This window comes from Ambystoma mexicanum, chromosome 3q (genome assembly GCF_040938575.1).
Source record: "Ambystoma mexicanum isolate Mex_15411 chromosome 3q, UKY_AmexF1_1, whole genome shotgun sequence".
NCBI classification, from domain to species: Eukaryota; Metazoa; Chordata; class Amphibia; order Caudata; family Ambystomatidae; genus Ambystoma; species Ambystoma mexicanum.
In genome coordinates this window covers 48,619,776-48,643,061 of record NC_090926.1, presented here as the reverse complement: position 1 = coordinate 48,643,061, position 23,286 = coordinate 48,619,776, and the positions used below count along the sequence as shown (strand labels likewise).

The 23,286-nt window shown below is 48.2% G+C and overlaps 1 protein-coding gene across 1 annotated transcript in view; it reads right to left on the bottom strand.

The window, feature by feature from the left end:
* Positions 1-2,457: 2,457 nt before the first annotated feature.
* Positions 2,458-23,286, bottom strand: part of GGA1 (golgi associated, gamma adaptin ear containing, ARF binding protein 1) — an 839,899-nt gene continuing 819,070 nt past the window's right edge. The window contains exon 17 of the mRNA XM_069653043.1: positions 2,458-4,339. Within this exon, the coding sequence (XP_069509144.1) occupies positions 4,229-4,339 (111 nt within the window). The 3' untranslated portion in view covers positions 2,458-4,228. The remainder of the gene's footprint in view (positions 4,340-23,286) is intronic.

Below are 23,286 nucleotides of genomic sequence, written 5' to 3'. Positions count from 1 at the left end.
TTTTATGTGTTGCTCGGTGTGTGGCTTACCCCAGACCATTCGGGCCTCGGCCAGGACGTCCCTCTGTAGGAACAGGCTGGTGCGCTCCTATGGAGACAAGGTTAGCGCCCCCAACAGCACCCCTTCCTGCGGAGCGGGTACCTCAGGCACTGGTATGTCCAGGAGTGACATGTCCAGTACCCAGTCGTAAAACGCTCTGACAGTGCAGGGCTGGTCTTCACTATCCTGATCTGCCATTGGGTCGTCTAGAGCATCCGGGACCCCTGACTGCGACGCGACGGGTGTCAGATTGACATCACGCTCTGCTGAGGACTTGTCCACCGGTGACAAGGGAGGCAGAGGCAGAAGCGCCGGAGGAGGGCCGGGAGGCAGAGGAGGAGCTACAATGGAGTCTGAGGGTAGATTTCTCTAAAGAGGCCTTTAAAGTACTCCCTCATGGGATCAGAGTTCATTAGACTCTGAAATTTCCCCAAAAAGGCATCTTCTGCCAAAACCTTAGGGGCTGGAGTGGGCAGAGGCCTCCCATGAGGGGCATAACCCCACAAACGCAGTGAAGAGGGCTGCCAAGAAGGCCCGCCACCCACCGGGTCTGCATAGACCAATGGGGCATATGTAGGAGGAAGCCAGACTGAATGTGGTAGTGGCTTCCGAGCACGCCAGTCATAGGAATGGCAGTATGGATTCACACTATCGCGTGTAAAGGGTTGTCCACTGAAAAAAAGGTTCCCAGCTCCCGCCCACGATAGCGTGGGTGTGAGGGAAGAATCCAAAATGGCTGCCATAGACCACGCAGGAACGCCCGCCATTTTGTGAACATCTGAGGAGAACTGCGTCACATGTGATGAGGCAGTTGACTCCACAGACTGGTCAGGGGACTTGACTGAAATTTTTGCCTCAACACAAGGAACCTCGGCAGAGCATGGGGGCTTGGATGTTTACTAGACATGCTGTCCCTTGAATTAGCATCCAAAGGAGGAGCCTCAGCAAAGCCGGTAACAGAGGAATTACGGTCGACGACCTCCCCCTGTGCCCCCTCAACAGAACCGGTAACACCGCGAGCGCGAGAAAGTTGAGGAATCCACCTCACAGAACCTCTCAGTTCTGTTGGTACACACCTTAGCCTCGTTAAGAAGAACCTCGGAACAGAATCCGGTATTAATACCTCCCCCGAAAGGGGCCTCGAACCGTGGTTCGGTACAGAAAGCCTCAATAGAGGCCTCAGGGCGCACCCCGGTGTCTGTGCGGGAAGCTCCTAACGAGGAGACCTTGGAGCGAACTCTGGTACCCAACGCCTCAGCATGCCTATGCTGGCTATTAGCACCTGATCGTTGAACCTCGGATCGTGATCCGGTAAAGGCAGGCCCCTCGCAGAAACCCTCGGAGAAAACCCAGGTACGCCTATTAGGCCTGCGAGGCACCTCAGGGATAACCCCGGTAGCAGAGCTTAGGAAGCCCCTCCCGGACCTGGAGGACCCCGGGAAGGAGTCTCCCGGCAGGTTGTGCCCTGCAAAGTAAAGAACTTACCGGGCATCTCTTCTTTCCGTCAATGAAGAGTTGGAAATGTGATGGAGGAACCTTCTGGAAGATTTCCTCCTACCTACGAAGACGACGTTGCAGTGCCCTAACCGAAAGGGAGTCGCAGAAGAAACACGAGTCCCAACGGTGATCCGGTCCCAGAAACTCCAAGCAGAGAGAATGGGGATCCGCCCTGGCGAAGAGATGCTCGCAAGAGGAACAAGTGGAAAATCCCAGGCGCTCTGGCATAGAGGCGGACAACGCGACCGCAGAACCGGAGAAGGACAACAGGAAAGAAAAAGGTTGTCCCAGTGATGCTAGTGCGTCCAGCCACGACCGTGCAGAGAAAAGGACTGAAGGGTGATGCGTGGGCGGAGCTAAGGAGGGCGGGGTTACGGCCGCGCACGTTAAAATGAGAAGGACACATTTTTCAATGTTATGCTTTTTTACAAAAGTGCCCCGGTCCCGTCTCACAGGACCGAATGTCCCAAAAGTATGCAGGAAAGGGGACAAGACGTAGGAGTAATAACTTTTCTGCTAAAAATGACAAATGAGTCAAAGACTCACTTTGTTCTAAAGCAGCGTGTTAAGGAATGGAAAAAAGGAACTGAGGTACAGGGCGTAGTGACAGTTTATTTACGACGCCAGACTTCATGTCTGGGATAGAGTGCAGAGCAAGACGGATCGACAGCCGACTCAAGGTCTACTATGCCCCCTGTTGAAAGTTTTCCGAGGCAGCATTGCTTGAAGGAATATCCATCAGATGAGGAATCTGCGGGAGAAAAGCAATCCATTGAAATGTAATTTTTTTCAAATAATTTCAATATTGTGTCATGCAATAGAAAATAAGAAAAAACAAACAATTGGTAAATCTCTACAAACACCATGCAACAGTACAACCTATGTTGGGGCTTCTGGAAAAAAATAACGATATTGCATCAGTAGGAGAACATTGATTTTATTACACCCCATAAATACATTATTCAATTGCTTCTTCTCTACAGACGTTATTCTTTCCTTGTTCCCAATCATTCAAAATAAAAATACATATTATATACAAGGGCAGAAGGCATTGGGACTGGTGGGTGGCGTAGGAGGGAATACAAATTAAAAATAAACTTACAACGCGCTGTGCCTCCTGCGTCATCTACCGGCCTGGTGCCCCCGAGAAGACCCAGAGAAAAAAATAGATTTATATATAATTAGGATTTGGTATAAGACACAGTGGAATCCCATCATTAAGTAGGGGCTTTGGAAAAAGTCACAGATCAGGAACCCAGGAAGGTGAGCTCCAAGATGGACTTCAGTTTGCCGTACCCCTCTCAATGCCAAACACCAATCAGAGACAGACACTGGTACCACAAAGATGTAATACTATTTGTAGAAAGGCCAATGGACGGTTGGAAGTTGGAAGCATCATTCCTGCTTTGCATGTGCGAGGAGAGGAAAGCACCCAGTCTTTTCGAATTGCTTTTTTTAGCGCCTTTCGTCATTTCCCCCTTAAGTCTCTCCTTGGACTCAAGCCAGAACCCTAAAACCATATTAAATCATGCATGCTTCAAGGCCACAGGGCTGCACAAAGCCTTCTCTCAAATGCGAAGACAGACTTAGGGTATTCGTTGTGACGTAGAGAGAAGCTTAGGCAGTGAAAGTAATACAACACTGGCTTTACAGCGTCAGTTTGTGACATAGCGACAAGGTCAAGTGAGTAGTATGGCAAATGAGAATGGTAGAGACTAAAAAACAGAGTAGTGGGGGTGGGAAAAGGAAGAAAAGAGATAGCAAAAGAAGGAAACAAGTTAGAGACAACACTTATACAAAAGCTCTGCCTGCTTGGCATAAGATTCTGTCAGTTTGTCTTTTGGGGACAGTTTTGTACATGAGTAGACATGATGGGAACAAGGAAGTGCGAGTCATATGATTCGGTGGCTAAAGAGCAGTGCCATTTCTGGGCTAATGGGAGGGTTAGGCTTGCTGGAATTCCAAACTTCATTTACCATGGTTTTGCGAGAGGTACTCTGGCAGTAGACTAAGGTCAGAGACCAAGAGGGCTGAAGCACCAGAGGAGATTGTCACACCTAATATTCGCTGCCCTTCACACGCTCTGATAGGTTTTCGATCTGTTGACACCATACAGCTGTGGGAGACATGGGAGAGAAAACCAACTTAAATCCCAAAGGTACATACATGAGGAACAACCAACGTGAAAATCAGCCAACTTACACACAAGGGGGTTGACAAAACAAAAAGACGACATTGCAGTTGCTTGCTTCTTGCCGCTATGCTTACCATCCTTATCTTTTGCAAGAGACTTGGTGAAAGCAAGTTAGATTTGAAAAGGGAAGTCATTTGGATTATCAGGGCTCCTTGTGCCTGGTTTACTGTTTTCTGTGCCCTTTCATCTAGGCCAACACTGCGACAGTACAGCAGGTGGTGCAACAATCTTCAGATTTCCACATAATAGTCTATTGCGGCCCTCCATCAAACCCACACCTCCCACAGTCAGAAGAAGTAATCAAACTTAAGTGCAAATGCAAAGATTAAACGAGGGACATCATAGGAGGTTCTGCCTACCACCCCCTCTAAAGAGGGAGGGAGACGCAGACCACATCAAGCCACTTTTGCCCTCCCAAACAGGCTTTCTCCCCTTGGAAGGGAGTCTAGGAGTCATCAAGCTGAGCATCAGTTTTGTTCCTTGCATTTTGTTTCCTAGCTATAGTGCCCCCCAAGATTGTGGAGGGGGAAACTGCTCAACATCGCCCATCTCGTTGAAGGTCTGGTCACCCATACTGAAGGTCAGCCTGTACCGGAGACGTACACTCTCCTGTGAAGAAAGAAAAGTCAATCAGACAGGAATCACTGGAGCAGAGAAATTGACATCTGAGATGAAGTCGAGCAGCAAAGGGGTTGATTAAATGGGTGAAAGGTTCTTTAGATTGGAAGACTGATCAGAGTGGAGCGACAAGGTCATCAGAGGGGAATGTATCATCATTCCCTTACATCAGTGGTTTGCAACCCTCAGCTCTCCAGATGTTTTGGACTACCAACTCCCATGATCCTTCACAATTGGTTGTGCTGTCAAGGGCTAATGGGAGATGGCAGTCCAAAACATCTATAGAGTGAAAGGTTGTAGACCCGTGCCCTATGACCAACTATAGGGAACAGCTTGGGGAATACATATATGTAACTGCTAAATACATGGTTGCTGCTAGGTTCAGGCAGAAAATGAAGTGACAAAGCATTTACAGGCCAAGTGTTTCTTCACAAGCTGCAAGCAGCCTGCAACAGGTCACCCATGGAGATGCAGAAGTAAACAATGTCCATTAAAACTTAAAATGGGCCTGGCAAACACAATGCCTACAGTACCAACATGGCAAATGGTGTACCTCATTCCAAGAAAACAGAAGTCTACCCCATCTATTTATTTATTTTAATTATTCACATTTATAGAGCGCACATCAGCCCTTAGGAATCGTGGTGCTTGTTACATAAAATGAGCAAAGCTTCGTTACAGTAGCAGCATATATATTTCTTGACAATTTTTTCATAATATATAAGAATTAAGGAGAGGGGAGGGTGGAGGGTATGATGTCTGTGTGGAGATATGAAGGTGGAGTGTTAGTTGGAAAGTGCTGTTTTCAGATTTCTCCGAAAGGCAGGAAGTGAGGTGTCAGCTCGAAGAGCGTTGGGGAGTGAGTTCCAGAGTTTCGGTGCCATTTAGGGGAAGCCTAACCCTCCTGCTTTAGCCCTGTTGATGTGTGGGATAGTGAGTTGATTGGTGTAGCATGTTCTATTGGGTCTTGCTGAAGTGGTTCTGTTCAGTGTTCTGATAGATAGGAAGGTGCCGTGGAGTTGATGCATTCTAGGGCTGTGGTGAGTATTTTAAACGTAATGCGGTCTTTGACTGAAAGCCAGTGGACAGACTGACTGGCTTGAGAGATGTGGCCTCTTCTTGGAATGCCGAGTGCTGCTCTTAGCGCATTGTTTTGTGTGATTTGGAGTCTGTTTACGTTTTTTATGTAGGTGCCTGCTAAGAGGGCGTTGCAATAATCCAGCTTAGCACCTATGGTGGCTCTGGCTATTGAGAGGCAGTTGGACTTAGGAACGGTTTAATGGCATTGATGAGTTTGGTGCTTAGGGCAGACGCCGAGGCTAATGCATTGACTTGCTTATTCATGGAAAGCGTGGCATCAATGTGAACCCCTAATGTCTCAACGGCTGTGAGGACGGGAATGACGAAGTTGTCAATGTTAAAATTGGCGTACAGACAGTCTAATTTGTTTAATGTGTTTTTTTTGCCCCAGGATGTCTCATCCCCATTGAGGCATAGACCGTTTTCCTCCATCCAAGCCTGGATGGTGGCATAGATTTGGCTTAGAGCGGCCGCATCTTGCTCGTATGAGCCAGGTTAGTGGTAGGAGAACTTGGGTATCGTCCGCATAATTGGTATATGCGATCCCAAGTGCATCCAACTTGTCAAAAAGGGGCTTTGTGAAGAGATTGTAGAGCGTAGGCGTAGTACAGGATCCCTGTGGGACTCCACAGTGAATGTTGGTAGGTGCTTCGTTTGCTATGTTTGAGAAAATTTCATTGCACTTCCTTCTAAGAAGGAGGAGATCCATGATGTCGCCTGTTTGGAGAATTGTGCTGCTTGAGTCAGGTGAGCGGTGAGAGTTTTATGGTCGACCAGGTCGAAGGCCTCCGATAGGTCTAAGAGGAGGAGGAGAGCAGGCTTACCTTTGTCTAAGATTTGGGTAATTTGATTTTTTAGGTATAATAGTGCAGTTTCGGTGCCATACCCTTTGTAGAATCCTGATCTTTTTCCTAGGACAGAATTATTCTCCAGGTGGAGTTAGATCTGATTATGAGCTGCTTTGTTCATTATTTAAGAAGAAACGGGACGGTTATAGGCCGATAGTTGGGTTTTTTCAGAAGAGGGCGCACCCAAGCCTCTTTAAGGTTGGCAGGGACAATGCCTGTTCCAAATGAGGAGTTTATGAAGGCTGTGAGAAGAGGTGCAAGGGCCTCTGCACAGTCTTATGATCTTAGGGGGGCAAGTGTCACCCTTGCAAAGCGATGGTTTAAGGTGTTTGAGAATGTGTGTAACTTCAAGTTCTGCTTAAAGGAGAATGTGGGTATGTGTTGTAGTTTATGATCAGGCGTAGTCTGTGTAGGCCTATTTTGATTTTGGAGTGCTTTGTAGTGAGCCTGGATTTTATTTTGGAGGTCTTTTTTTTTTTTTCAACCATAGCCACTTGGATACTTGCGCACCACGCTTCGTCCTTAATGATTTCGTCTGTGCTGGTAGGGGGAGCCTTGAGTTCCTTAAATATAGTCAACAGTTCTTTGGTTTGTGAGCTTGCATTAGATATACGAAGATTAAATGAATTGGATTTAGCAGAGAATATGGCTTCTTTATATGTCGAAGCAGCCAGTTTAAAGCTATCTTTGGTAGAGTCACATGGGTTAGTTTGCTACATTTTGAGAGCAAGCCGTTTGTTTGACCGCAGTGTTTGTAGTTAATCTGTGAACCATGAGTTAGAGTGAAACAACTTTTTCTTTCTTACATTCTAGAGGTGCTACAGCATTTACTGCATTAGAGAGGGTGTCTCTAAAGATATCCGCTAGGAAGACAGGGTCTTGTGAGAAGGGAGGTGCTAGGCAAGGGATGTTTAGGTGTGGACGGATGTTATCTGCTGTAAGTTTTTTGGAGCTTCTTACTAGAGAGGTAGGGGCGGCCGTCGTGTTTTGTTTGGTGGAAGCTGTGCTGATAGTAAATTGAATGCAATTGTGGTCTGTCCATGGATAAGCACAATTGGACGTGATGGAAGAATTACAGTTGTGATCAACAATCCAGTCGAGGGTGCAACCTTTGGAATGGGTTGGGCTAAGAATTTTTTTGGGTGAATCCTAAATTTGAGAGATCTTTGGAAAGAGTGTGGGCTTTGTCATTGGGGTCATTGAAGCCTAGATTTAGGTCAGCTAGGAGTAGTGTTTTAGTGGTTTCTTTGAGGCGTCACCAAGTATGTGGGTCAGATGTCCCTGTAAATCTGCTGGGGATCCTGGTGGCCGATGGAGGAGATGGATATTCATATTCAGTGAGAGGGATAGTTTGACCGATAATATATCTACGCTACCCTCCCATGGATGAGGTGTGGACCTTATGGATAGGGTATCTTTGTAAATTATGGCAACCCCCCCCTACTATTTTTGTAATCCTGTACTGTCTGAGAATGGCGTAACCTATTGGCAAGGCTAGCGTGATAAAGGGGCCCGATGCCTCGTGTAGCCATGTTTCAGTGATACATAGAATGTGTAGGTATTGACTAAGTAGGAGATCATTTATTTCCAGTGCATGGGCGGGGAGAGAGGGAACATTGAGCAGAGAGCATTTAAGATCAGAGGATTGTGAGTTGTTTAGTCGCAGTTTAGATAAGCCAGCTTTGGGCGGTGAGTTAGGGGACTTGGGACAAGATGGTGAAGGCTGAGAGTCCTGGGGCTGTGTTGACTTAGCTTTGCGAGTAGATGGGTTGGAGAAGGGCGTGGGGTGTCTGATCCAGATACGGGAACCGAGTCTGGAGTTCCTGCAGGTGGTAGCTGTGGGGAGAGAATGTGCATCGGCTGAGTGCATGTTCTAAGACTGTGGAGTCTGGTGGGATAGTTGGGCGAGTGTTCAGAGGAGTGTACTGGTTCCATAGTGGTGTGAGAAGCGCCAGGCAAGGGGGGTCGAAGCTGTACTCAGTAGTGAGCAGTGCTGTGGCGTTAGAAGATAGTTTGTGTGTTTGAGTGGAGGGGGTATTGGTGGGTGGTTGGTAGTTTGTGTGAAAGAGCGCTAAGCATGTAAGAAATATGGGGAGTATGAGGAAGTAGGTAGCGTGTTGTTTAGGAAGAGCTTTCTTCTTCATGGTAAGGAGTGTGATGGTGGAGCGTGTGGTAGGATGGCAAGTGGCATTTATGATTAAAGCAGTTAATTAAGAGGTGATAGTAGTACAAAGGAGATTATACAGATCATTACCCAGTATTTGGCAATAGCGTTTTACAGATAACACAGGATAAGTCACGCTTTACCGTACACACAAGATGCGCCGCAATACATTTTTTGGAACAGGCGATACAGCGCAGTAATTAATACCCAAGGAGAAAGTACACGTGTATATGCCATTATGTTCACTGACTTTGAGAAAGCAGCTGCTATTTAGCTTTACTTTATGTATTATCATTCAGGGTACATGGCAGTGATAATGAGGACACAAAACCGATCTCAGTCATCCAGGATTCATAACATAGGAATGACTAGTATTATCCTTGAGGATGGAATTCTGCTCTGTTCAGGGGAAGACAAGCGTTCTTTTTTGTATTCAGATTTTAGTTGCTTGATCAGGTTGACGCCATTTTTTAAATCTCCACAAAGGATCTTACATGAAGCCACTGGTAGGTAACACTGACCACCTGGGCTTGGTGCATACACGGTTTCTGGGAGTTCAATCATGCCTTTTGACAAATGCCAATAGGACCATTTAGAATATAATTAATATGGATCTGGAATGGGCTGAACATTTCTCACTGCAAATCTGCCTGATAGTCATGTTAAGCACATACGTACATCAAAATTGTAGCATTTGACTGACATGCTGAGGGGAATCAAGAATGTCTTTAATCAAGGCTGCTAAATGTTGGTTTTCTCTGAGGAAGGTCACCTATTTTGGCAATATAATGAGAGCAGTAGCCTGTCACTGGTTCAATGTAAAAATACAATTAAAGCTTTCCCTATGCTTGGGACCAATAAGAATTTAGGGCAACCTTTCAGGGTTCAGCAGGATACTACTGTAAATGTATCCCACTTTACATTACCACGTAATCTTCTCTACAGAAGGTATTGGGTGGTGTTTGAAAAATGGCCCTATACCCTATGTGTAGGGTTTACGAAGTTCGATCCAGAGTTAACTTTCAAAGCTTTTGCTTCAACACAAGACTCTCCCACGAGTAAACGTGGCAGAGGAATCAAAATAAGTCTGAATATTGGGAGGGGAGCAGGGTGGTAAAAAGGCACAGTGAAACATACAATAACAAAAAATAAGTGATTTTTCACAGAATATAGTAGTAATATATTCTTAGTAAAGATGTATGCAGACGCGACAGCACAGTGTACTATTGGCAGGCAATACTTTAGTATGGAGTCTTTTTGATAGTGACTTTCACAGAGGTCACTAAGTGTTCAGGGTTTCCGTTTTTAAATCCAAATGAACTAGTTACTTACCTGTAACTGTTTTTCTCCAGCATGGGTCTGGCATGGATTCACATGCTCATGAATATTCCCCGTCGTCAGGCCGGGAATCCTTGGTAAATAAAAAATCAGTTTCAGTTTCGTTTCTGAACTGTCTTTCTCCTAATAACCAATCACTGGTCTCTGGGTCATACTGCCCCCAGCCAATGACTGACCTCTACCTAAGCCCCGCCTCTGGCAGCCATCCTCAGATTTGGTAGCACGCCAAGTGGCAGTATGACCAAGTGAAGAGCCGCTGAGGGGTAGGTGGGAGGGTTCGCATGTGAATCCATGCCAGACCCATGCTGGAGAACAACAGTTACAGGTAAGTAACTTGTTCCTTCTCCAGCATGGGGTCTGGCATGGATTCACATGCTCATGAATAAAAGAATACATAGCAGTATACATCATGCACAACCACGGGAGGTGGCAACAGGCTCAACATTAAGCAATACAACAACTCAACATTAAGCATCTCTTACGTCCTCACCAGGCTCACCTTGAACAGGTTGCGCAGCACTGCTTGGCCGACCCTGGAGTCCCGATCGACGCAGTAGAATCTTGTGAAGATGTGCGTCGACTTCCACGTAGCAGCCCTGCAGATGTCCAGCAGGGGCACACCAGACAGGAACGCCGTGGTAGCAGCGATCGCTCTGGTCGAATGGGCTCTCGGACGGCCGGGCAGCGGTCGGTTTGCCAACCGGTGACAATGCATGATGCAGCCGGAGAGCCATCTGGAAATGGAAGTCTTCGAGAGAGCCTTCCCTTGATTCACAGACCCAAAGTTCACGAACAGTTGTGACGTTTTCCGAAAACTCTTTGTGCGGTCCACGTAGAACTTCAGCGCTCTAGCTACATCCAGCGAGTGCAAAGTCCTCTCGTCCGGCGCCGAAGGCGACGGAAAGAAAACTGGTAACACCAAGGGTTCGTTGAGGTGGAAGTCCGACAGCACCTTGGACATGAAGGAGCGGTGCGTCCTCAGCACTACCCTTGTGTCATGAAAAATCAATTATGGAGGCTTGCAAGATAGGGCCTGAATCTCTCCCACTCGTCGTGCAGAGGTGATGACCACGAGGAACGCTGTCTTCCATGACAGGAACTTCAAAGGCGCTGAATGCATAGGCTCGAATGGGGCTCCCGTGAGCCTGGTCAGCACCACTTTAAGCTCCAACGCCGGGGCAGGGGCCTTCACCGGCGGAAATGATCGGAATAGTCCCTTCATGAATTCCTTTACCAGGCGATGAGACCACAAGGACGCCCGTCCCGTTGTCCTGGTGTATCGGGAGATGGCAGCCAGATGTATTTTTATGGAGGCGTGAGCCAGTCCAGCTTTGGCCAGCGACAGAAGGTACGGCAGCACTTGAGGGGCCATAATCCGCAAAGGGTTAATCTTCTGTGCACGGCACCAGACAGAGAACCTCTTCCACTTATGACCGTAACACTTGAGAGTTGAGGACGCCCTGGCCTTTGCAAGAACCTCTCTGCAATCAGCTGGGATATCGTACCCTCCAAACTCTAGGTCTGCAGGAGCCAGGCCTGCAAGTTCAGGGACTGTGGGTCGTGATGGAGAATGGCGCCTCCTTCTCTGGAGAGAAGATCCGCGTCCGCCTGCAGCTTGACTGGTGGGGACGTTGACAAGTCCAGAAGGTCCGGGAACCAGACCTGCCTCGGCCACGCCGGTGCAACGAGGATCATCCTGCACCTGGACTTCTTGAGCTGGTTGATGAGGCGGAGCAGCACCAGCAACGGAGGGAACGCGTATAGAAACAGGCCATCCCAAGGGAACGAGAAAGCATCGCCTATGCTCCTCGGTTGTGGGAATCTGCTGGCGAACCTCTAGCACTTGGAGTTCGTCGTCGTCGCGAACAGGTCGATCTGGGGTTTGCCCCATCGTTGGAAGTCTCGAGCCACTTGGTCCTGGCGCAGTTCCCACTCGTGGCACAAGCGCAGCTCCCTGCTGAGTGAGTCCGCGACAGTGTTTTTTATTTCTGCCAGGTGGAAGGGAACCAGAAACATCCCTTGGGCGACGGCCCAATGCCACAGATCCTGGGCCTCCTTGGATAGGGCTGGGGATCTGGTGCCTCCTTGCTTCCGTATATAGAACATGGTGGTAGTGTTGTCGGTGAAGATCCTCACCACTTTGCCCTTGAGGGACGGAAGGAATGACTTGAGAGCCCAGAACACTGCTCGGAGCTCCAGAATGTTGATGTGGAGAGACCTCTCCTCCGGGAGCCAAAGGCCTCTTGCGTGGAGGTCTCCGGTGTGGGCCCCCCAACCCTCCAGAGTGGCGTCCGTTGTCACAGTCTCCTGAAACGCCGGGATTTGAAATTCCATGCCTGTCGTGAGGTGAGCACGGATGCCCCACCAAAAGATCACCCACGGAACTCCTCGTCGAGAGGGAGCCTGTCTTCGAAACAGCCCCTCGCTTGGAGCAAGCGGGCTTCGAGAAACTCCTGTAGTGGACGAATCCAAAGTCTGCAAAGGGGTAAAAGATAGATGCATGAGGACATCATCCCGAGGAGGGACTTGGTGGACCTCACCCTGGCCACATCCGTGGCTAGCAGGCGCCGCACCTTGCCCAGGATGGTCTTGGTCCTCTCCTCTGAAGGGGAGGCCAATTGCCCCACTATCGAGCTTCGCTCCCAGAAACAGTGCTATCTGCAATGGAATCAGGTGGGATTGGGGTAGTTGATGGTGAACCCCAGCTCCGTGAGTAACTGGACGGTCCTCGACGTGTGTTCGACGGCGAGTTCCCTTGTCCTTGCCCGGATTAGCCAGTCGTCCAGGTAGGGGTAGACATGGATCCCCTGCGGACGCAGCCACGCCGCCACTGGTGCCAGGCACTTGGTGAAAACCCTGGGTGCCAACTTTAATCCAAACGGTAGGGCCCTGAATTGGTAGTGGCGTCCCTGAACCATGAACCTGAGGAACTTCCTGTGCCTTTTTAGGATAGGGATGTGGAAGTAAGCATCCTCCAGGTCCAAAGACGATAGGAAGTCGCCTCCCTCCAGCTGTCCCAGCACATGCTGGAGGGTGACCATCCTGAATTTCTGCGCCTTGATGTACTTGTTTAAGCCACACAGGCCCAGGATGGGGCGCCAACCGCCTGTCTTCTTCTTGACGAGGAAGTACCTTGAGTACACTCCGGAGCCCCGGAGCCCTCTGGGGACAAGCTCGATGGCACCTTTCTTGAGCATCGCCTTTACCTCCGACAGTAGTTGAGGGACGTGATTCTCCTTCCTGGCCACGGGAGGAATGCGAGGGCACTTCTTTTGGAATTCCAGCGAGTGCCTGTTGGCCAGGGTGTCCAGCACCCAACGGTCAGTGGAGATGGACTCCCACACGCTGACAAACTGTCAGCTGGCCTCCCACCGGGGTGCTTTGGTGGGGGCCCGACAACCCGGACGGGTCAGTCTTGCTTGGAGGCGGCCTTTCCGCCTTGGCCTCCTTGGCGACGGCGGCGGGAACCCCCTTGCTTGCCGCAACCTCTGTAGGCCTCCTGAGAAGAGGAGCGTGCCGCCTGGCGGTAAGTGGAGGAGCCACCGCTGGATCCTTTGGAAGCACCCTGTCTGCCTCCGGAGCTCCGAAAGGGCCGCCGCTGCTGAAGTACCCCCAGGGCCCGGGCCGTCTCCGAGTCGGTCTTGATGGCCTGTAGGGACTCATCCACCGCCTTACCAAAAAGGTTGTTGCTGTCGAACGGCATTTCCAACACCCGAGTCTGGACGTCCTGGCGAAAGTCTGTCGCCTTGAGCCATCCTCGTCAGAGGCAAACTCTGTTGCCCAGTTGGTGAAATCCGGTATCGACAATGTCGGTGATCCGACGCCACCTCGCCTTCCTGCAGAATTTCTAGGGCCTCCGCCCTTTTGTCATCAGGCAGGAAGCCTAGCAGGGGAGCTATCTTGAACCAGAGCTCCCTGTCGTAGAGTCCAACTTCTTGCTCTCGCTGTCCGGCGGGGAGGTGGAAGTTGAAGCCGCCGCACCCGCTGCCTTCTTCTTAGCCGCTGCCGAGACGACCGAGTCCGGCATGGGCTGGGCCCTGAGGCACAAGGGGGCGGCATCGGGGCCTCGGTACTTCTTCTCGTACCTGTCCCTCTTGGCTGGTGTCGTGGAAGGGTTCTTAAGGACAGCAAGCCCCTCCTCCCAGATGTCGTCGAGTAAAGGCACCGTGAGGACTGCCTTCCTCTTGGCCTCTCGTCGTTGGTACAGAAACCCCTCCTTTTTCTGTTCTTCAGGGCAGAGCTGGAAAAGCTCGGATGCCCTGGTTATCATGGCGTGGAAAGAGCCAATTTCGTCGGCTTGAGACGCCTGCGAGGGGGGGGGGGGATTTGACGACGGGATGTCTGCTGTGTCATCGCCGCCGTCATCATCATCTGTATCCGTCGCCGTATCCTCTCGAGGGGGTTGAGGGGTCCACTGGTCTCGCAGACACGAAGGGTGGAGCGGGGTGGACTCTCCTCCGCTTGTTAGGAGGGCTTCCCGAAGGGCCTGGTTCTGGATCCTCCGTCGGGGTCCGTGGTAATCTCGTCCTTATCTCGGTGCATAAGGATTGGATTGCCAACAAAATGGCCGCTGAGCTATCTTGGGGCTCAGGCAATGGCTGCAACGGACAGGGTGGCCGTTCCACTGGGCCCTGTTCGTCATCGCCATCTTCGATCACGTCAGCAGGGACCGCCCCCTGGGATCGAATCTGCTCGAACCTCTCGTTGAGGCCTATGAACCTCTCGTTGAGGCCTAGGGACCTCTCGTTGAGGCCTAGGGACCTCTCGTTGAGGCCCTTCTCGGTTTCCACCAGTTCCTCCTCAGAGGCTGATTCCGAGTCTGTAATGTCCACCGCCCCCCCTCTTTTTCAGCCAGGGGCTTCACGGGGGGTCTTAGCGATGGGCTGGAAAGAGGAATCCCTGCGCGGTGGCAAGGATACTCTGGACCCGGCGGGCATTTCCACAAGTGTAGTCTCAGCCGGCTACGCCAGGGTCGCAGCGACCACTTCAATAGAGGCCTTTGCCGGGTGGATCAAGGCCCTCACCACCTTAGGTGCATCCTGGGCCTTCGCCTTGGGCCGAGGGTCAGCGCCTCGTTCCCCCTTCGAGATCGACCGGGTCCTCTCCAGCGGCCTACCCGGGTTCTCTGACTTCCTTTTGCCCGAACCAAAGTACTGGCTCATGGTCGAACGTGCCGGGGAAGTAGCGCCCTGCTTGGCAACCGAAGAGCCCGACCTTTCGGCGCTCCCGGTGCCCGCGGACTCGCGGTGCTAGGCCTTCTGTTGGGCCCCCGTCGCCAGGGCGCCCACACAGGACTTAGAAGCCCGCTCAGACGACTTCTTCGCCTTTTCACCTGCTGTGCCCTTCTCCAGCCAGGCGGCGAGGCGAGAACGAAGATCTTGTTTGGTCCGTTCCGAAAGGTTCTTGCAGAACGCACAGTCTTTCTCCACGTGAGTCTTGTCCTCATGGAGGCAGTAGAGCCATTGCGAATGCTCGTCCTCCTTGAAAACGTTCTGTAATCCGCATCCAGGGCAGCACCTGAACAGCTTGTATCCGGGCGTCGAGCTTCCCTTGTCCTGGGCCATGTCCGTTGAGGTAGGCCGCAGATCTTCTGGAATCCTCCAAGAAGTATAAACTCGACGAAAACTTCACCCTTGAGGGGTGTAGAGAATTCCGAAATGGGTCCCCGTTATCAGAAGTAGAAACGGTGGAGCTTGAGGCTTGATTAAACCGAAAAAATGAGAAAATCTCCTGACAAAACGTGAAAACGCAGTAAAAAACTCGAAAGCTAAACACGCGGACTCCCAACACTTGAGCGTGCAGTAAAAATCTGAGGATGGCTGCCAGAGGCGGGGCTTAGGGAGAGGGCAGTCATTGGTTGGGGGCAGTATGACCCAGAGATCAGTGATTGGTTACTACTAAAAAAGACAGATCAGAAACGAAACTGATACTTTTTTTTTTCTTTACCGAGGATTCCCAGCCTGACGACGGGGAATATTCATGAGAATGTGAATCCATGCCAGACCCCATGCTGGAGAACTTCTGGAATCCTCCAAGGAGTGGAATTCGATGAAAAATCGCCCTTGAGGGGCGTAGGAGCTTCCGAAAACGGGGGCCCCCATTATTCGGATGAAGAATTGGTGAAGTTTGAGGCTCAATTGACTGAAAAAATAGAGAATTTCTCTGAAAAAAACCCAATACACAGTAGAAGCTCGAGAGCTCTAGCAGGAGGACTCCCAACACTTGAACGTGCGGTAAAAATCTGAAGATGGCTGCCTGAGGAGGGGCTTAGGTATAGGGCAGTCATTAGCTGGGGGCAGTATGACCCAGAGACCAGTGATTGGTTATTAGGAGAAAGACAGTTCAGAAACTAAACTGAAACAGATTTTTTCTTTAGCGAGGATTCCCGGCCTGACAATGGGGAATATTCATGAGCATGTGAATCCATGCCAGACCCCATACTGGAGAATGTTCTTTCTGATGGATTCCCCTCCCAGACATTCATCATCAGATGTGTTGACAGCGCAAGTCTGTTTTTTGGAAACTCTACAGCGGGAGCGGGCGCAGTGCAGCTACATGCCTGCTCTCAACAACGCTGTTGAGCCAATGGCTCAAATGTTACACCATGCCAGGTACATGCTGAGCATGCACTGCCCCCGGACTTCAGTGCCACCTTTTCCTCCCATGTGCTCCGTATCTGAGGAAATGCAGAACTAGATATGAGCAAGCTGTTCGGTGTGCGGGACAGCTTGGGTGGACCATAAGGAATCAGCGGAAGGAGAAACCATAAGAAAGAACATTATGAAAGGGAGGTAATTTGTTCATTAGCGTAGATTTACATTTTTATTCACAATCTACTCCACATGCGAGCCCCCAGCACTTTCTGCTGGGCTACTAGATTTTTGGTCTGTTCCCACCCTTTTGCACACTCACTCATACTTTCACCCTATCTTTTTGGGATACTTTTTATTTCTTTTTATATATTTTTCTTGGAGAAATGCTTTCCTCCATGTTTTATGGCATCTGTCTGACTTTTGCAGCACACAGCACTTTCTGTGCAGTGTTGCTGGGAGCCCTTTGGGCTTCCCTTTTTATTTTCTCTCATTTTCCCTATGGGAGATATTTAATATCCTTCCTATCTTTTCTATTGTGACATCAGCACACCCCACCTTATGTGGAGTGCTGAGGGGTTACACAGTAAATCCTTTCTCAATGCTCCTGTAATGTTTTGGTTACCACGACAAGCTAATCTGAATAGCTGGTGGTACAGGTTTTATCCTACCTATTTTTGTGCATTTTGTACTCCCAGGCTGCACTCACAGCCCTGGTAGTGCACAGACGCATCACAATCGACTCAAAAGGGTGACTGTTCTTTTTTTTTTTTATTGCCAGCCAATTCAAGATGGCTTGTCCCTTCTTGGTCGTCCTGCCGTGCTGGGTGGGGGAGGTCTTGGTTTGACTTTTCATCAAATACTTTATTCAGCTGAAATGCCATAAAAGTCACAGAAATATGAACAAACAGCTAACATACTAAAACGCAATCAAAATTAATTACAAAACTAGAAAAATACATATGAAGTGCTGAGTGCATAATAAAAAGCAATACAGTGAATAAGGATAAAGAGGAGACGGATAATTAAGATGACGTTCTAGGCCAAATTCAGTTTTTAGGCTCAGATACATTGGACCGTTACACAATCTGCCTGCATTAACAATCAACTTATTCCTTGTGGTGATCGCTGATGTTTTCTTAATTCTTCTATAGGCCCCTTGTCCATATTATGGGGCTCCTCCCACAATCTAGGCTCATTTATTTCAAACAAGATCTTTTTCACATGGACCATCCAAGGAATTCTTTTGCCGCCCTTCAAGGCACAAAAGATATTTAAGGGCATCTTGGTACTTCCCCAGCGCCCTAGAACTCTACAGCCTTACCTAATACAAAATCGGACAGAGGCCAGGTCGCTAAAAGAGCACATATCAAGTTTCAGGTGTGTACAAGCAGGAAGAAGGAGAGATGTCTGCAGTCACTTCCAGACAACGGGAAATGCCTTCTGTGTAATCCCTGCTGTTCGACTCCTTCTTCCAAACGGTAGGAGAACTCCTAAGAGTACCACTCTCTCCTTTAGACCGGTGGGACCAATCAGCCTTGAGACGACCTGCATTTTGAGCCATCCCATGATGATCTGCGACCATCACGGGCTGCAAACCGCCAATAACCCCAGGACCTGTGACCACTCTGCAGTGCATCGTCTTCCGAAAATAAAATCTTCCTGAAACTTTGGTGGACTACTTCCGAACCTCCAGAGGCAAGATTCTACTCCTTGAAGTCCCTATACCAGAGTGCTGGATTGAGAAAGCGAGGCAAATCGACTGGGTGGTAATTACGCTTCACTGTTGCTACCCAAAAGGTGTCAAAATCACAGAACCCGGAAGAATCCTTTGTCTGAAGTCTCTTCACTCGGCTGCTGCCACAAGATCCATTTCAGTGTCCCTTCTTTTCATCTGCCTGACCAGGAATCTGGTGACTGGGTCGGCTGCTGCTGCATCATGCTGTATCTTCTTGTTCACTTCTAAGGTATTGTGAGACTCTTGGTGCTGGGGATGTGAGAAACCTGAGGGTAGTCTCCCAATAAGACCTTGAGAATCCCTTATTCAGGTGGTCAGGGAAGGGCGGGCGCTCTTAGTTCCCAACCCTGGGGGTGGACGAGCGAGGGATGATCACTGGGTAGGGGAACACAGGGTCATACTTGGGGGAGGGTGTATACCCCAGGTGAGACACAGTATTATACAGGAGAAAGGGACGAGGAAGACTAGGTCTATGAAGCCTTTATAGGCTGTACCAAATCGACCTCCATTCAATCCAATATACTTCCTCTTCTGAAAACCAACAGCCCCATCCTATATAACCAATCCCCTAGGATCCCCATTAACATTGCTCCCACAAACTACCTATCCCAGAATCCTTGCTTTTCTAATTCCTACTTGAATGATTCCAACTGTTGTTCTCCACGTCCCTCAGATTATTGTTTCCCACATTCCCAACAGACTCAGATAAAACACTACAATTCCCACAACCCCTTTTGTTAATTTCTTGATCTCAGCTATTCCTGTTTATCACGCAAACCCGACCAATTCAGTCTTTCTGAATATCATTTCCCGAATTCTCACAAACCCTCCTGCTTATTTCACAAACCTTCCCCATCCCGTCCTGTAAGATAATATGGCATTCCAAACCCTCCCCTTTCCAATACAAAGACTACGATTTCCAACACCCACACTTATTCCCAATGTAGAAAACAATGGACTGGTAATAAAACTCTGTACCCGACAACCCAAAACAAGGGTCAGGCAATTGATAAGGATCACACACCCCCGAAAACACTTTCCCTTCCCCACATCGATAAAAGGTGGAGCAAAAGAGCACAATACGAGCACGGCAGACAACACAACGAGGCGCCTAAGCAAGTGCAGCAGTTCAAGCAAAGGAGAAAGGTGTCGGGAATCGAGGGGGTGGAAGGAGAGAAGCGACCTTGCACTTTTCGCCCAAGACCCGCAGAACCTTCGTGGAAGACTGAACAATAGCACAAAATGTCTTGCAGCAGATGTCAACAGTACACAGGCAAGCCTACGCCGATAAGCATCAGCAAGGGAAGCTCCCGCGACTGTGGTACCGGCCGAGACTCCAATGAAGAAGGAAAGCCAAGCGGTTCATCACAGCCGGTGTGTTGAAAGGGAAAACGATAAAAACCGGGTTGCGTTGACGGTGAATCGCAAAGTGAGACATTTGAACTGAGTAAAGAACTGTAACAAGCCTTGAAGGGGAGACCAGCTGCTGAGGGAAACCGGCACCACTTGGCCGCTAACTTGAGGCTCTGGTTGAGCCTCATATGGGAGGAAGTACAATACCAGAAGGCCATAGGAAAGCCACCGGAATAGGTCAAAGTTGTCATACTCGGGGTCAAGCAAAATCCCTGTACAATCAAAAGACTTTGATCTATAAACTGTGAAAGCAAGGGAAGTGAATCCCGCAGTGAGAGGAAACAAGGGAAGTGAATCCTGCCATATGGGAAAGGCAAGGGAAGTGAATCCCACAAAAACAAGCAAATGTGAGGTTGGTAAGGGTCCGAGCCAGATCAAGGGAGATCCAAGGGTGAAGCGTTCACCCGAAAGTTCATTGGAAAAGAACGGTCATATAATTTGTGGAATGAGATATTGAGAAGGGTCAGCGCCCAGAAGAGGGGGAACCAGATGTGAATCCATCACCCAGCGAACTTCGGAAACAAACTTTTCATTTGTTAAAGGAACTTTTTGTTTGGTTATTTGAACACGTCGGGTCCTCAAAGGCAAGAGACTTTCAAGTGAAACGAGACTTGTCCATCGACGACCCTGATAGCTGAAAGCTTTAGAGTTAAAAGCTGAACTGTCATCTCATGCTAGAAACCCTCGAGAGTGTGTCCTGAGAGCTGCCATTAAAACTGTTGCCTCGTGCTGTAAAAGCCCAAGACTGTACTGTACTCCAAGCTCCCATCCACCTCGTGTCCAAAACATGGGGAAGGGAGACACAGGCTATTGCATCCTGACATATTATTTAAGAACACTTCTTTCTTTTCTTGAGAACTATCCCACACCCCTTTTTGCAGTAGTTGTAAGGTTTGGCAATATGTTTCCTATTACAGGCCTTTTTATTTTGACTCAACGCCACTAGGACTTCCTTATTTTCATTTGATCGCTGACGCTTGCTCCCATCTTAGATTTAGGTTTAGATTAGGCGTTTTTCCAACCTGCACACAGCATTCATTGTTCAATGTACACCCTTGAACTGAGATCACTTGTGTCTGTCATACTTGTTGCCACCATGAGTTCCTCAGAGGGAGTTTTGCTAAAGTCTACCTGAGGGGGAGATCTATAAACTATCAATAGGAATACAGGTCCCAACCCTTAGTACAAGTCTGTACTACTGAGGGTTTGGTAGAATGGCAGAGCAGCCTGGCCTATCTTATGAAGATGATGTGAGCTGTAGGCAAGTACAATTAACCTAGTCAATACATTAGCCCAAAGAAACTCTTACAGACTTGAAGTTATAGAAAATAGCACAAAAGTTGGAACACGTCCACTGCCACCTGCCATAACTAAAGGGTTGTCTCTGTAACCAAAATGTTACAAGAGCAGAGAGGTGGGGTGTGCTAATCTCACATTAATTCAGGTTTTAGAAATGATATGAAGTATCCCTCTTTCCCTAAGAACAGCAGTTCTTAGGGAAAATGAAAGACTATAACAAGGAGAATGCCTTGGGAACACTTTACGGATCTATCCTGTTTTTATTCTAGTGATGCATATCATGTTTTTATGTTGTATATACAAAGCCTTATGGCTGTATGCATATTAATAAAATAAAAAGGAGAACCGAACCCAAAGGGATCCTAGCAACACTGCACATAGGGTGCTGTGCGCTTCAAAAGTGAAACACAGATGCCTTGAACCCTTTAAGAGATATGGAGGAGGAAAGCAAGGCTCCATAAAATAAGCTAAATCATAAAGAACAGAATGCCCATGGTTATAGCAAATAGGAATGAGGGCAAAAAGCTCCCTTCATTCAGGAAAAGAAAAAGGTCCAGAAGTCCAGCAAAAGGTGCCAAGGGGTCTCAATAGAAGGAGGACGGGGGGTGTTGAGCATGAACTGATAAATCTCCCTAACACTCGGTAGAACTTAGCAAGAGTTGCTTTGCTGCTCCAGTGTTGCTTTAGTGCCGATTTGTGTGTTTGGGAGCTTGCCCATACAAGTTCACGCAGGCCTAACACCTGTGAGTCCATGGTCCTTTTTGCAACAAAAAGTGTTACTTACTTGCTACAGAAGACTATGGAACTTTTGCACTTTCTACAGCTTGTGCCTTACCTGTTTTGCCCTCCAATCTGACTCTGCGACGCTCATAACTAGATTGGGATGGATTTAGGCTTCTGTGAAATAATTACAAGTATTTACCTGCTTTATGTCGGTTTTGTTCATCCAATTTTACTTGAAACCGATATTCTTAAAATTATTACATAGGTTTTACTTACCTTTGAATTGAAGCCTGCCATTCCACAAGTAGTACAACAGTGAATTACTTACTGTGAATATTGCATTAGTTCTAAAGTTACTTATTGTGTGTTATAGTACTTACCTTTCTGAAGAATTACATTTTTTTGTGTATATATATGTATATAAAATAAACCATTATTTGTATATAACTTAGTGTGTTAGGGTGTCTTTGGCCTATCTGTTCCGTCTACCTCCTACAGTTGCCCTCACTCCTAAGATAAATCAGGCTGCTCAGCCATAGCTACCAACAAAACTTGTGTGGTTCAGGCCTATACTAAGAGTTGGAGCCCTGCGTCCCAAGTGTGAGTCTTCCAAAGTCCTACATAATGTGGACTTTTGTAAAACTCCCTAACATATTGGATTGCGTTGTCCTACAGATTCCGTCATCTTAGACAGCCTCCAAAAGCAGTTCGGAATGTGAAGGAGGAAAGAGTGCAAGGAGCATCATCTAAACCAGAAAACTCCAGCACAGACTGACCAAAATGGGCATATTGGTCTGACACGGAGTCAAGGCAATAATGTCTGGTGGAATTGTGGAAAGCTACGCAAATCAGGTAGCTTCTTGGCAGATGTCCAAAGCCGGAACACCCTTCTGCAAAGTAGACAAGACCGCAATTCCCCTGGTGTGATAGGTGAGCTCACGTGGCATTTCCTTTCTGTTTGGTCTTCGCACAATTACCCTGGCCACAGTCAATAAACAATTGGTAATCCTTTATGCAATCTGTAATTCTAGAAATCTAGTAGCTGAAAGACTCATCCACCTTAGAAAAAGGGTGACAAGGAAAAAAAAAACAGTCATATTTTGATAACGGTGAAACTCTAACACTACTTTCAAAAGAAAAGATGGTGCCATAGAGTAATTTTCTATTAATCAAAAGCTAGGTAGGGAAGTTTACATGATAAGGTTTGGCGCCCACTTATAATATTAATTTATTTATTGGGGATTTATTGGGTGGCATATTTTTCAGCTTCAGACGGAGGCGAGGACGGTCATGTGAAAGGAAAGGGGATAATGTAATAGTTAACCCCCATAGTCACTACTATACACCTAGCCTACAGTCCCCCTTTCCTCTATAATGTTAAGCACTCTCAGCCACATGGATGAGACAAAGCCAACAATCACAGAGCACTGACCCATCTTCTTTATAAGGAGCTGCCGCGTGTAGTGCTTAACCATGCTTCTACAAGTGCCACCCTTCGTTTCATAGTCACCTTTCAGAATCTTTCCATCTATGTATGTAGGCATAAGCAGGAGACTATTTTGGTGGGTTCATTGAAAAAGTGTATGGGGGGGCAAGTAGTCTAGGCCCTCAAAGTACAGTAGTCACCATGGTGATTAAATCAAAAGGCATCGTTCTACAGCATTGATATCTTTAAAACCTTCATGCTTATTGAATATATCCCCTCCAGTCTCACAGCCATCGAGGTAGGAATCACCGCCTCACTG